This window comes from Sylvia atricapilla, chromosome 16 (genome assembly GCF_009819655.1).
Source record: "Sylvia atricapilla isolate bSylAtr1 chromosome 16, bSylAtr1.pri, whole genome shotgun sequence".
Classification (NCBI taxonomy): domain Eukaryota; kingdom Metazoa; phylum Chordata; class Aves; order Passeriformes; family Sylviidae; genus Sylvia; species Sylvia atricapilla.
This window is the reverse complement of record NC_089155.1, coordinates 9442488-9457099: the sequence shown is the minus strand read 5'-3', so window position 1 is coordinate 9457099 and position 14612 is coordinate 9442488. Positions and strand designations below refer to the sequence as shown.

Below are 14612 nucleotides of genomic sequence, written 5' to 3'. Positions count from 1 at the left end.
CACAATACACATTCATTTTATAACACATTGCGAGATCGTAACGTTCTTTCCGAGCTGAAAACGACAAGCTAAGATAGTAAGCTTTTCATTACCATAACTAAAACATAAGCTGTTGCTTGGAGGTAAAAACTCTTTAACTGCATGAAACAAAATTTGGTCGCCACCAAATAATGGTTTTTGCAAGCCAAACGAACAGCTCCAGATTCCCACCACCTCCAAGAGACAGCATTTAAGTACATTAGGACCATTTAAGTACATCAGTGCCAGGGATAGGGCATTAGCAAGGAATGTATTTAATATTTTAAACCGGCCAACAATTCCTACTGTCTAAATATTCGGGTTTTTTCTCCCTACAACACAGTCAGCAGAACATGATGAAGTCCAACTGCTCGTGTTTAACTCACCAACAGGGAGATCCCCTCCTTTGCCCAGAGAAAACCAACATCTCTCCAAGGCAGGGAAGTTGAGTCCCCCCCGCCGGAGGCCCGGAACGCTTTCGGTTGGGTTCGGTTGGGTTCTGTGTCCCCAAGGACGCTGCCCCGGCGCAGCCACCCCCGGCGCGGGCCCGGGCCCGGTGGCTGCAGTCGGTGGCGCCGGTCACGAAGCAGCTCCCGGCGTCAGCTTGGCCATGACGGGCTCCGAGCGCACCCGGCCTGTCCTCGCCTCTCCTTCCCCCAAGATGGAGGAGCCGCCTGCAGCCCGCTCCGCCCGGGGAGCGGCCGTTCCGCTCCGGTGTGAGCCAGAGGCTTCCTCCGGGGCCCCCGCACGGAGCCGCCGCCGCCTTCTCCAGACCAGACCGGACCGGACCGGACCGAGCCAGTCCGTGCCCGCGCCCCGCTGCGCCCAGGGAACCCCCCCCCCCCGCTCCCGAGCCGCTCCGGCCGCCTGCCCGCCTCCATTTTATAGCGAGCCCAAAGGCGGCCAGGCCGCCTTTCCCGCGACCTCCCTGCCGCAGCGGCGGCCCCGCTCCCCCTCTCCCCTCGCCCCGGCGCTCCCCCAGCCGCCTCCCGCACTCACCGCGAGCAGGGAAGGGGGGCTCTCGCCGCGGCCGCCAAGGCTCTCAGCCGCGCCGCGCCGCCATTTCCTCCTCGCTCCGCGGCAGCGCTGGGCGGGGTCGCCCCGCCCCCGCCACCATCGACACCGAGATGGCGGCGGCGAGGCCAGAGCGCCGCCCTTGGCGCGCGGCTCCCGGAGGACCCGGCGGCTCTGGGCGGGAGAGCGGCGGCCCCGCCCCTCGGCGCCATGGCGGCCGCCGGTGGCACGGCTCCCTCAGCCCCGTGGCGGCCGCCCGTGGCACGGCTCCCTCAGCACCACGGCGGCCGCCCCTCGCAGCGCGGCTCCCTCAGCCCCATGGCGGCCGCCCGTGGCACGGCTCCCTCAGCGCCACGGCGGTTCCACCTCCCACAGCGCGGTGCCTGTGCCCGTTCTGCGCTCACTCCCCGCGGCCCTCGGGGCTCCCTCAGGCTCGTTGCCGTTTCTCCGCTCGCAACCCCGGGAACAGCAGCTTTGGCCATGATTTGTGAGGGTGGACGGAGGAACATGGCAGAGGAGCCAGGCTGCTGCTGCACAGCCACCTGCTCACAGCAGCTGTGCTCCCCACCTGTGCGCACTCCACAGGGACTTGGTTGGTTTTTCTGTTGTACTTGCACTGTTTGGCAATTGCTGCTGTAATGCCTTGCTCTGACTCTTAAGTTACTGAGTGCTGAGAGCGGAATGTTCTCTGAATCTGCCCATCCAACACATGGAGCCTCCACAGGAAACGTGCTCAATGGTTAAGCTACTCAAAAACCACTGCAGGATCCAAGCTGCTACAAATAGCTAGAGACAGTTAACTTGCATTTAGGTGTTGGATTCCTTCTGTCGCTTTTTTGGGACACTGGCACCCAGAAACATCCACACCTGACAGTCATTGAGGGATGCCAAGGGGTACAGAATACCCCCAGCAACCATCCAGAGACTCCTGAGCTGGGCACCTGAAGAGCCTTAAGACAGCAGGACGTGTGAGGTTTGGCTCTTTGCTTACCCTGATCCTGCACGTTTTTCCTCATGGGTTGATAACACAGGTTTCAGGAGGATTCCAGATAGATGCAGTGTTTACTGAGATTAAGGAATGAAAACATGAGGGGGGGAGGAAAACCCTACCTAGGAATAATTCTACAGAATTAAAGGATTCTGTCAAGTAATTTGATTACATCTTTTACGAGTCTATTCATGAGACTTCTGGTGGCAAAAGCTTGGGATAATGTTGGAAAACCTACTGTTAAGCATAGTCTGGCTTTCTCCAGCTGTAAAACTTGGCAGTTTTAATACTTCACCCAGGAACACCAAGAGGTAAAAAACCCCAAACAGATTCCTGTGAGAAAGTACAAAACACCACAATTACAGGCAAGCAGGAATTCAGATTTTGTTCTGCAGCTACAGAGCTTCAATAAATGAAATCACATGGAGGGGAAATACCTTAGGGTTTGGTAGATCAAGCTGCACTGTGATTTATGCTCTGGGAAAAGCTAATAACATGCTTTTCATGGATACATTTAGCATCTAGGAAGTGCTCAAACCCAGGAATTACACACCAACAGAGAGGGAACATGCAAAACAAGGAATTGCACAGCAGCAGTGAATGGGGGATGCCTGCCATAAGGAATCCTGCAGTGAAACACAGTGAAACTTTCCCCCTGTGTTATTGCACAGCTTTGCATCTTCCTAGAGTAAAAAATATGTATCATGTAATTACTCATGATACTGCTCATTTCCCCAAACAGGCAGAATTTTCATTGCACTCAGAGCATTAGTGGGGGAGAAAAAAGGCATGGATCAAGATTTCTGTCCCTGGCAGTGTTCCGGGCCAGGCTGGACTGGGCTTGGAGCAACCTTGTCCAGTGGAATGTGTCCCTGCCCTCTGTCAGTTTGAAGCTATTCTTCCTTTTGCTACCACTATGGCTCCTGATGAAATGCAGCTGGCCATGATATTCTGCATAGAATCAGGACTTAAGACTTGTTTTTTGTGTTACTCTTCCAACTCAGAATAGTCTACGGTTCTAATAAATTATTTATTACATTGTGGGCTTTCTCGGTTTCAACCTAAGCAGAATTGTAATGGAAGTGAGTTTTGGAGCCTGGGCTTTATTGCAGTTACAAAATCAAGAGTGAGAAGTGTGCAACTGTACCAACATTCCCCATCTGTGTGAGTGAAATGACATTTCTCTGAGGAGTATCATTTGCACCATTTCACACAGAAAAGTGTACATTTTAAGCCTGTTCTTCCCTTAAATGTACAAATCGAAGTTTTGTTGAAAAATGTGTAATATGTAAAATTTTCTGAAGGGAGGATTCTCTTTGAAGTTTTGGGGAAGTTAATAAAGCTTGGAAAGAAGGATGTACCAGCGATAAAGGACACAAAGAATGTAGAATTCATGGGCCACAAGGCCATCTGACAGAACTCCGAGATAAGGCAGACACTAAAAAAGCCAATTCAGCAATTGCTCTGAACTCAGCTCCAACTGGGTTAAAGGTAATTAGGTCAGGGGCAGATCGTGACCACTGATGGATGCAAAAAAAACCCCTGAGCCTGCGGACTAATCAACTTGTAGCCAATGAACACTAATTCATTTGCTAAAACGTATAAATAGTAAGAAATTTTGATAGTTGATGAACTGGCTCTTAGGATTTGCCACCCCAGCACCCGTTTCTACGCAGAACTGTAAATAAATCAAATACCTCGACTCACTGTGTGGATTGGCTTCTTGTTCACTGGGTGCAAGAACCTATTTTGGCAACACTGTGTTCCTGCTTTTTCTGCAGTGACCCACAAACCCCGGAGTGGGTTCATCAACGCCTCAGCAGCCACTGCGTGATTTGACAGAGAGCATCAACCCTCACAGCCCGGGCAGTTCCCAGCGCAGCCGATCGACACAAGTGGGAACTGCCGGGGTGCACAAGGATATCGGAGGCTGTGTGTGCCCTGCCCGTTTCCTTGGCAGATGGAGGGGCCGCAGCTCCCACGGCCGCTCCCTACAACCGCTGCTCGCACCGACCCGCTGTGTCCGAGCTCGAGGGGCCGCCGCCGCCTCACGCGGCCGTTCCTGCGCTCCTCGCGGCGAGCACGGCCCGGATCAGCCTCTGCCTCAGCTGCTGGCGGCGGGGCCGGCGCTCAGTGCCGTGAGCCGAGCGCGGAGCGCGCACGCAGGACAGGAGGAGGAGGAGGAGGAGGAGGAGGCGGGCGCGACCCTCAGCGCCCAGCAGCCGCCATGGCCGCCCCCGCCGCCTCCGCGCTGCCTCGGCTCTGCTCCGCCGTCGCGTGTTCTCGCCCGCTTCCCGCGCGCTGATTGGCCGCGAGCGCCGCTCTCGCGAGACCCGCGCGCCTGCGGCCCGGCGGAGGCGGCGGAGGCCCCGCGTTCGTGCGTCGGAGCGGCCCCGGGCGCGCGCGGTAAGATGGCGGCGGGGGGGCCGCGCCAGCCTCGGGGCACGGCGGGAGCGGGGCCTCACCCTGACCCGGAGCCACCGGCCCGGCCGGCTCTCGCCCGCCGCGGCTGCTGCGGAGGCGCCGGGCCTGTGGCGAGCGGGGCCCAGCGCTCCCGTGGCCCAGCGCCCCTGTGGCCCGCGCAGGGCCGGGCCGGGCCGGGCTGGGCTGGGCCGGTGCGGCGGGGGAAGCCGGGTCCGCAGCGAGCCGGGCCGCAGCATCGGCGCGGGGCGGCGGGAGCCCCGTTCCCCCAGCGCCCTTGCGGGCGGCGGAACGCGGGACGGGGAGCGATCGGGGCCCGGGCGGGTCGTGCTCCCGCTGTCGGAGTTGGCGGATGCGGGGCGGCTTCGGGCGCGGGTTACAGAAGGGAGAACCAGTTGGAAGCGGCTCGCTGTGAGGAGTCGTGCTGCCGCTCGTTGTCTGACAGGGATGGCGGTGCCTGTTGCTGTTGTTGCGGCAGCCTGTCCTCCCCTTTCGTTGCCCCCGTGGTCGTGACTTGGAGGTAGAAATCATTAAACGCGGCTTTGCGAAAATGCTTTGCCTGCCAATCCCAACAGAAATATTGTCTAGAAGAATAGTGGAGATAACGTTTTAGTAACGCTGACAGGAGAACTTTTGGGGACAGCAAAGCTGAGCTGTTGTAAAGCTTTGAGTTGTACACTGGGTAATATATCGTGGTCAGTTTTGTAGCTGTGCTATCTAGGGAGCTGTCCGAAGTTTTGGTGCAGACTTAAAGCAGATATTGTTTACATAGGCATTGCTGTAAGTGTTTGTCACAGTCTTTCTGGCTGGCTGTCAAACTCTCATTGGCTGGTTTCACACTGTGATGCTGCACGTCCTGTGTAAATTCTATGCAAGATTTATGTGGAGTGGATTTAAGAGTAAGTACAACAGGATGGTATTTGAATTTTTTATTCTGAGATTTCTGAAAGCAGCTTTAGAGCCTGGCAAGTAGATATGGAAGAGTGCAGGAATGAGGAGGAAAAAAATGCAAAACTCTGCTTTAAAGATAAAAGGGTCAGTTTTGGATTATTAATTTAAAAGAGCTCATAGAAAGCTCTAAAGATGGCAGTAACACAAGTCTTACACACATTAGACTTCTTTCTTCTTGAATCATGTTGAATGAGATGCTTTTCTTTTGTAGTTGGAGTCCAGGATGAGTTATGCAGAAAAACCTGATGAAATCACGAAAGATGAATGGATGGAAAAGCTTAATAACTTACATATCCAGAGAGCAGACATGAACCGCCTTATCATGAACTACCTTGTCACAGGTAAAAACGGGTGGTAATGCCTGGAGGCTCTTATTGTGTGTCACATACTTTATCAGTTTGGGGTAGGATATGGAACTGGATGGAGTGGAATTCAGGGCTGTGAGAATTTTGTGATTGCTGTTGGCTTCTCTTAGCAAAGCCCAACTGCTCTGGTGTTCTCTTAGCTGCAGACCGACAAAGAATCAAGAGACTGAGCGGTTCTCATGGAATACAGATGACATTTATGAGCCTGAACTCTTCTGCTAAATGATAGAGAAAACAAAGTGTTTTCTGCAATGCTGTAAACATGACCTGCTTCTCCATGGTGTCCTTTTTTGTGCCATTGAAACAGCTCAAGATAAGTTGCTGTTGTTAAATAACAGTCTGAAAGCTGCAAGAACAACTATCAGAAGCAAGTTTTTAACTGGGCAGAAAGATAAGCTCTGAAAGGGCACTATAGTCAAAATAATTTGAGACCACAATATTAACCCCTTCAGCACATGGCCTGGATTTATACTTGGAACAACCCGAAGCCCTCGGGAGTTGTTGCTGGTAATTAGGTGCATGCCATGCCAGGAAGCTGTGCTAGGGTGGAGGTGTTTGTATCCATCTACACCCCTGTTTACACCGAGTGTAGGTGAGGCCTCTGGGTTGAAGCAAGAGCCCCTAAGTGGGTGGTAAATGAGTTTTGTGTCTATGAATGCAAGACCTGGGATTTAAAAGAGCTGTTATAGCATTAAATACTACCCAAGAAAGCAAAATTATTTCTTCTTATCTGTTTTCTTACCAGAAAAGCTGCTTGATCTGTGTAAACAGATCTGGGGCTGGAGGGTGAAGCAAAACCACCCACTTGAAAAGCTGACTTTCACAATCTCATTTTGCAATAAGCACAGTGCTTTATTTAAGTATAAAACAGGCTTCCATGTTAAGAGGTATTGGACTGCAAGTTGCTTCCCTAGAGAGTGAGTGGACACGAGTTCAGAATGAATGAAGCTTTTACTCCTGGGTGCCTATTGGATAAATGACTTCTTATGTAGAGAAGAATTTTTCGCAATTTTGGGTTAATTTTTAAACCCCCAAATTGCACAAGCAACACTCAAATATTTTCACTTAAGCTGATAGGTTTTCTTCTAAAGTGTTTTATACAATACATTCTATGGGTAAAATGTTCCTATTTCAGAGGGCTTTAAAGAAGCAGCAGAGAAATTTCGGATGGAGTCTGGAATTGAACCCAGTGTGGATTTAGAGACTCTGGATGAAAGAATAAAAATCCGTGAGATGATCTTGAAAGGACAGATCCAGGAAGCCATTGCATTGATAAACAGCCTCCATCCAGAGCTCCTGGATACCAACAGATATCTCTACTTTCATTTGCAGGTGAGGACAGGTGGCAAACTTTTATCTTTGTCTTAGAGTTTGCTGAGAGAATGGGAAAAGTAGTGAAGAAATTAGGTTATGTTAGGAGATTTTTGACTGAACATGGGTGCAAGTGGGTGTTATTGGCATTTTTTGTAGCAATGGGAAACTTTGTTGCATGGTACAGGAGCCACCGTATACAGTTATTAACGTGAAAACTTGTGACAGCAGCAGTGGCCTGTGAGTTACCAGCTTCCAGTTGCTGTTGGTCTGAATTCCTTTAGTAACCCATCTTCTCAAACCCTAGTACTCAAAAGCACTAAGTTCCCTTCTTCAGTAGACTTTGCGGCCAAGTTGCTGCTCCTTGTCTCACACATTGAGAAGAACTGACCTCAAACTGTCAAATTACTGATTAATGTTTGTCTCAAATTGCAAACCAGTGCCTGAATCTTCCAGGCTTGAAATAGTGGGGATCTGTTAATTTGTGGGGCTAATATTGCCGTGTCTTTCGTGTGTGTAGCAACAGCACTTGATTGAACTGATTCGGCAGCGTGAGACAGAGGCAGCTCTGGAATTTGCTCAGACCCAATTAGCAGAACAAGGGGAGGAGAGCAGGGAATGCCTGACAGAAATGGAGCGCACGCTGGCTCTGCTTGCCTTTGATAATCCCGAAGAATCACCATTTGGAGACTTGCTGAACATGATGCAGCGACAGAAGGTAGTCCTTCCTCAAAGGAAACTGATGTCTTTTATATGTATGTTATGAAAATAAAATCTAAATATTTTTGAAATGCTTCGAAAGAAAACTTCATATAGTGATACACAAAAGAACAGAAGTGTTTCTTGAGCAAGGTTTAAAAAAAAATGGTGTTAATATATTCCAAATGTATTCAACTACTTGGCTCTCTTCCTTGCTTTCTCAGGCTTGTAATCTTTGGAGCTTTGTCCTGGCCATTTCTGAGGAATTAGCACACTAGGTGTGATCTTCCCAGTGTCTGTGTGACTTTAGCAGTGTTAATCACATGAAAACTGTCACTGAACTCCAGTTTTTTCTTTTCCAGGTGTGGAGTGAGGTTAATCAAGCTGTTCTAGACTATGAAAATCGTGAATCAACACCTAAGTTGGCAAAATTACTGAAACTACTACTGTGGGCTCAGAATGAGCTGGACCAGAAGAAAGTGAAATACCCCAAAATGACAGACCTCAGCAAGGGGACGATTGAAGAGCCCAAGTAAAATGTGTGCAGATGGACATCAAAAAATCTTAGTACTGCACAGTATACATTTATATCAGTCTGTGACTGAAATATTTTTACTACAGTACAGCACTCAATTCAGATTTTTCAATGAACATCTAATTTGAAGGGAGAAAAGTCCCTTTTAAATGCTGCAAAAACTGCATTGAAAGGCGCTGTATCTCTTTGGAAGTCTGACTTAGGCTATGCACTATAATACATTTTTAAAAAAAAACAATTAAACAGGACAGGAAAAATAGCATTTTTAAAAGTACAGAACTCAAGCTTTCTAATTGGCTGCTGATGCCTAGTTTAGTGGCCAGTGAGTTAATATGGAGCTATATTGGCAACTGTTCAGTTTAACTGTCTCCTGTTTGAAATGTGTATATAGAACAGTGAATATTTTCTACCTTTAAGTTATAGCCAGATATACATTCCCCTTAAAAGTAACTGGTCAAGTTTTCATCTATAAACTTTGCAGTAAGGTCAAACTTTTGCTTAGGAAATAGTGTACAAACTTGTAAATCATAATTTAAGGACTTTTGTTTTGGTTTGGTTTTTTTCTTCCTTGTTTCTGACTTCTTGGTGCTTTATATGGTGAGAGCTATGTTCATAATGGATCAGTGACCCATCTTTTCAGGAGGAGTATTGATGGAAATAGGTTTTTTCCTTAATATTCACAAATGACCAAAATGGCCCGAGGCATTTGAGGTTTTTTTTAACAGGGGCCTTTCCCCCCCCATGTTAAATTTGCAGCAATTCCAGGTGGCTGCTACAGCTTGGGAGGCCACTGCATGTTTATAAGCTGAAAGACTTGTGTTAGGAAATCAAGTGGTGGGGAGAGATGCTTTTTGAAGCCTCTGATGCATCAGCTTGTGTAGGATCTGCCTTCATGCTTGCTGAATAAGAATTGTAGTTTTAGACCTACTTGGGCTGTTTTTATGCCTTGAGCTAAGCAAAGCAGGGCTGTCTAAAAACAGAAATTTGCATTTTCTCACTTCTTCCACACCTTTCTGAAGAGATGCAGTTCATCCTCGTCTGTATTTGTTTACTGACTGTCTTCACTCCAGTTAGATTTATAGTTTTAATGTGAAGTCCAGACTTTCAAGTCAACAAATTGTGATCTTCTGGGTATGGGATATTCTGGTTGAGTGATTGCAGTGCTGCACACTGGTTTATACCCAGTGGTTGGAAGCATTAATTTTGCCAAATCTATCTAGATTTTTAGGTCTATAGATCAAGTTTTGCCAAGCACAGAGCAAGCTGATGAGTGAAACAGTTTAACATCATGAGACACTGGCAGTTGTCACACCAGTCCCATACTGTACATAACCTAGTCTTGTATGGTAGGTATTACCCTGTAGAATGAAACTTAGTTTTCACTTAATTTTACTGGAATACTTAAAGCATTAAACTGTATAAAGCTTTGCAGACACACCTGGCTAAGAGGAACTAACAAAACCTGTTACTGATTGCATTACTGTGAACACTGTTTACTTGTGTAGCTATTTTTGGGGGGAAGCCATTGTTTGTTCAGCAGCTGTGAGAGGTGCAGAGCGCCAGGGTTAAGCGAGATGATGATGGATGTGACAAAATCATTTGTTCCCATTTCTTACTGATCGTTCTGTTCTCCACTTTGAGGCATTTGTGGTAGTGAGGTCTTCAAGTTTATACATAACAAACAAGCTGTCAGTAGCCCCCCAGCTACAGCAGCAGTCTGGCTTTCCTTCACCCAGGCTGGTTGTTCTAACACCAGACTTTTAACAGTTGTAGATTTGGTTGTTTTGGGGTTTTTTTTTTAATTATTTTTTTTTTCTTTTCGAAGTCGGTTGATGTCTGAAAACCATGTATAACTTTTTAGTTTGTGAGAAACTGTATGGTTAATGTAACTTTGTTTAATAACAAACTGCAGAAACAAAACTGGAATAGCTCTAATTTCTTCATGTAGAACTGATCAGCTTTTCCTCTGTGTTCTAACACTTGTGTTGTTGAATCTCCTGTAAAGCTTCTCCCAGGTGAAGTGGAAAGTGGTGCGTTTTTTGTGGCATGATGAGCATTTTTCTCCATGAGAAATGCAGTATTACAGCCCTGGGTGAGAAGTTCACTGTCCTCCTAGAACGCTACCTTAATTCCATAGAGTATTTGGGCAATGATTGAGCATAGATTACTTGAATTTCCACTAGCTTGTTGGTTTTTTTCCATTAAAAAATAAACACGTTTTTTAAGGGGTTTAATATAAAATTAGTCTAGAACTATTTCACTTTGTTTTTATGAACATGCCACATTGATAAGCAGCTTTAATCTGTAAAGTTTTTGGTAACTGCAAGAAGATACTCGAAAGCTATGCATTTTAGAGAAAGCATAAAGGTAGTGATATTGGTACTTCTAAGGATCTTTATATTAGTGTATATAAAATAGTTTGCATATACAAATATAATATATAATCTGTTTGAAATATTCTTGAATTGTAGGGGCTGTGAAACATATTATAATTTATGGAAATATTGTACACAGTAAACAGATGTCTCAGTACACAAATGAATTTTTGTCATATGCATGAGAAGTGTCTTATTTGGTGACTACTAATGAATGGGCTTTTGTTAACCCATTTTTGTTAGATAACCACTTTAACAAATACTATTAAATGCCACTTTGATCAGTTTGCTTTAGTGTAAAAATACATATTTTGTTCCACGGAATTTAGAACAGTATGAAAATAACTTTTGTAAGAAGATTTATTCCAAACCCAACGTTGGCAGACAGATCTGGTCATTAGAGGTGGTGCACTCATCCTCCCCCAGCCTTGCCTTTGGTGAAAGCAAATAAGATTTTTTTCATTCATGCTATGGATGTGGAGAAGCTGGATTGTAAAATATCCTGTCTTATAGTTCTGCAGAAAGGCTGCATAGCAAGTGTGTTTTGATTAGGCTACAAATCTCCCTCCTCTTCCCAAAACCATCACCTCCCTGTAACTGTCTTTGCTGTTCCCGTGTTTTGTTTCTGCCTGTCAAATCTAAGCTGAGCTGTGGCTGCTTCTGTTGTACAAAGGGATTTTGGAAGGGTGGGGGTTCACAGACTTCCCTGAAGATGAAGTTGGGGTGGTACTTTGAGAAGTACTTTCTGAACTGTTGAGTTTTATATTGCTGGAAAAGCAGAGGCTGCTGCACAGAAACTTAACAGCAGAATTTTGAGTAAAGCATTTCCTCTCAAGACATTTGAAGAGGCAAACGTACACCTTTAAGCCAGGTCAAGTGCTTCTCTCTCTTCAAGATGATTTCACTGAAACACTTTCAGTTTCTTCCACCCACATTAAAAGAAAAGTTGAAAAGAATTCTGCCTCCTTTCCGCTCTTTGTAAATACAGGAAAAGCCACAACATTATTCCAGGGTGATTTTATTGTTTTTAATTTGTAAAATTTATGCTTTGTATGCTTGAGTATAAGCTTAAAGGCATTACTTAAAAAAATCCTTGACTAGCTGAGTGTTGTTCGACTTATTTCAAACCACCTTGTGTCCAAGTGGGTTACAAAGCTCATTAAATGGAGTTGGATCCCTGTGTGTTGTGTCTTCACGGGAAATGGGGCTGCTGCTGTCAGCCACGGCTGAGAGCATCCTTGAGAGCCAGAATAGAACAGGATATGGAGTCCTATTTGCCCTAAATCTGCCTTGAGGCTACAAGTTCTGACCTCTCTTTTCCCTCCAGAAGCGACATCATGTCAGGAATTGTTTGTGCTCTGCTGGCCTTAACGAAAAGGGACGAGAAGGGTTTGTAGCTTTTGTGTGAGATGGTGTCCCCAGCCCTGCTGAGCACAGACACAACACAAAACTCATGCACAGCCCCCTGAAAAGGATTTGCATTTCTCCATGGGGACCTCGAGGTGCTGCTACAAAGTATTTTTATTCCTTTCTGCTCCCCTCCTGCCTTCACCTCATGAAGTTAAGCACAAAGTTGGTCAAAGCGTCGGTGGGCTGCGTGTTGATGCTTTCAGGCACCTCAGACCAGAAAGCCCTGTGTGTTCTGTCACAGTCTTGGTGAGGGTTACAGCATGATTCCAACAATATCCTGCTACCTTATCTCACCTGGATGAATTGCTGCGTGGAAGTTGCTGTTCATTTCCAAGCAGACTCAATTTGCCAACTTCTCTGATAATTTGCTTTTTTTTCAGTGTATTGCTGCCTAGTAATTTTGCCAAGTTGGATTATTTTGCAGTATAAACCCACGTATGTTTTCTTTACTGTGTGGAGAAACTGCTCTGGGTTAGGGAGCTCTCAAGCTGCACTCACTCTCCTTCCAGGAAACAACAATTGTTCTTCATGGAATGTAGGAGCCTATTCCTCCTTTCACACCCTTTCAGGATTTGATCTTAATCTGTGCTTAACTTCATAAAATCTTCAAATAATTCAACCATTGTATGGATAAACTACAGGGATTGTAAATGTCAGGTCAAATATTAACCCAATAATCTTTTGACAGATTAAGCTGAACACAGGAAAAATGAGAGGAGGTTGTGTTCTAGTGTAAGATTATTTTCTTTAGTCAGCACCTGTCCTCTGAGCTGATTCCATTTGTCATTTAATCGGCTTGGTGGGAGGTTTGCTTATAAAAAATCAAACAGCAGTAAAAGGAACGATGTCTGTGTATTTACTCTTTAAACTTATTTATGTGAATGTGATGGATGTTGCACTCAAACACTTCCCACTCCAATTGCATTGGACAGTGAAAGTAACTTCTTATCTGAGTGGCAGATTAGTCAAGCTCCTAATTGAAGAGGTGACACTGAGCAAGACAAGGAGAGGAGCCAAAGAGTACAAAAATAACGAAAACTTGTGCTTGATTTCCAAATCGACTACTAACTCATTGAAAATATGATTCGTTGTTGCAGTGTCAATGTTGAAAGTGTTTGCACTCCTCTGGGGTGAGAGTGAACATGGGATCCCTCATACCTGGCTATGAGATCATACATTTTCTGGATCTGTGGTGACTCTACCATGCACAAGGCCTCCTCAGTTCTTTTCTGGGCTTATTCATGGATTTCACTTCTGTAGTTACATCAGAGCTCATCTCCTCTCCTGCTTCGAGTTAACTGAACTCCAAACATACACACAATTTTTAAAACCCAAAATACACTGAACAATGGTTTAAATATTTGGCTGCAATTTGCCATGACTTGGCTCCCTCTTCTGGAAAAGGGGACAGTAGCAGAGTGAATAAAAATACTTCAGTTTCATTTCCTGCCCGAAAAAAGGGAGGAGAGCCTACGACTAAATGCAGGCTAACGTGGTTATTACTCGTGGTTCCCTTCAGTCTCTACTTGCAGCAAAGCTCGTTGTGTTTCTCTATGCAGCAGGTCTGTGTGACTGTGCCTGACTATGCCATGGGCCTTTTGGGGAAGATCTCTTTTTTCTGAGAAAGAAATACCCAAGCAAAGGATAAAGTATGACTTGATGGTTTTTGCTTTTTCAGTAACCTCCTTCTCCCGGAGCTGCCTTTGGTGTGTAAGGAACCTTTTTGCTATTTCACTCTAAATGTTCAGCTCCATAGTAGTGTTATCCCTCTTAATTTATGCAGCAAACTGTCCACCAGAGACCTGCCAAGGGATTCACGTTGGGAGAAGGATATTTGAATTACCTAAATATTAGTCTGCTAAAGGCTTAATTCCACCAAGGATTTAGAGGTTTTTGGCTGTAGGAATAGCAGGTGTCTGCCCTACAACTGCGCATTTTGGTGCAGCCCAGCAGCTCTGGTACCTTTCCCAGGGGCCATGCACGACCTTGCTTAGACTGTGCGGGAGCTCCTCCATCCTTTGCTCAGCTGAAGTTTTGCCGTTCCTGCTTCCAGGCTGCAATCGGCCACAGCATCACCTGAACGATGTCTCAACAAGGCTCTTCCGCCTGCTCGTTCATGTTCTTTAAAGTGAGTCACGAGTTCCTTTTGTTGTGGACTGAGATAACCATCATTTAAGTTATTTATTTCCATAAAGGAGTTTGATTATCTCTTTCAGATACAGCAAGGCAGCACCTCTATCCAACAGACATAAATCAAGCTGTAACAACACTTATCCCTATTTATTTTTACCTTCGGAAGCGAATGTCATGCTCGCTTCTAATCCTTAAAAAGCAGAAGCACAGACTTTTCTGCCGGGAGAGCCGCGGGAGCAGGGAGCGATTCCCTACGCGGGTATGGGAGCGGGAGGACAGACCCTGCTCCGTCCCCTCTTTCCCCGGCTGAGGTGTCGGTAATTACCCGAGCGGAGCGAACGGAACCCCGCGGTCCGCCGGCGCCGGAGGGGGCGATCCGGCACCTGCCCCTC

General features: G+C 46.5%; 2 protein-coding genes across 6 annotated transcripts in view; one reads left to right on the top strand and one right to left on the bottom strand.

Moving 5' to 3' along the window:
* The window catches only part of DIDO1 (death inducer-obliterator 1), a 48606-nt gene extending 47469 nt beyond the window's left edge, over nucleotides 1–1137 (bottom strand). For 3 of the 4 annotated variants that reach the window (XM_066330867.1, XM_066330869.1, XM_066330871.1), the window contains exon 1: nucleotides 1018–1137. The gene's annotated coding sequence lies outside the window, so the exon portion shown is untranslated. Of the gene's footprint in view, nucleotides 1–404; nucleotides 522–1017 lie in introns of those variants that run through there. The other variant, XM_066330868.1, reaches the window with a different exon arrangement.
* Nucleotides 1138–4270: 3133 nt separating this feature from the next.
* Nucleotides 4271–11857, top strand: GID8 (GID complex subunit 8 homolog). 2 transcript variants are annotated; one of them, XM_066330865.1, is made up of 5 exons: nucleotides 4271–4426; nucleotides 5604–5733; nucleotides 6893–7089; nucleotides 7589–7786; nucleotides 8130–11857. In XM_066330865.1, the coding sequence occupies exons 2-5, from the start codon at nucleotides 5616–5618 to the stop codon at nucleotides 8301–8303; spliced, it is 687 nt and encodes a 228-aa protein (XP_066186962.1). In that variant the 5' UTR covers nucleotides 4271–4426; nucleotides 5604–5615; the 3' UTR covers nucleotides 8304–11857. The 2 variants fall into 2 exon arrangements, with proteins under 2 accessions (XP_066186962.1, XP_066186963.1); XM_066330866.1 differs by lacking the exon at nucleotides 4271–4426 and adding an exon at nucleotides 4743–4961.
* The last annotated feature ends 2755 nt before the right edge of the window (nucleotides 11858–14612 follow it).

Bases quoted from the DNA above. Each gene is read 5' to 3' on its own strand.
- GID8 (XM_066330865.1), top strand. From the start codon at position 5,616: ATGAGTTATGCAGAAAAACCTGATGAAATCACGAAAGATGAATGGATG. The intron at 7,090-7,588 runs GTGAGGACAGGT...TCGTGTGTGTAG, and splicing joins ATCTCTACTTTCATTTGCAG to CAACAGCACTTGATTGAACT. The intron at 7,787-8,129 runs GTAGTCCTTCCT...TTTCTTTTCCAG, and splicing joins ACATGATGCAGCGACAGAAG to GTGTGGAGTGAGGTTAATCA.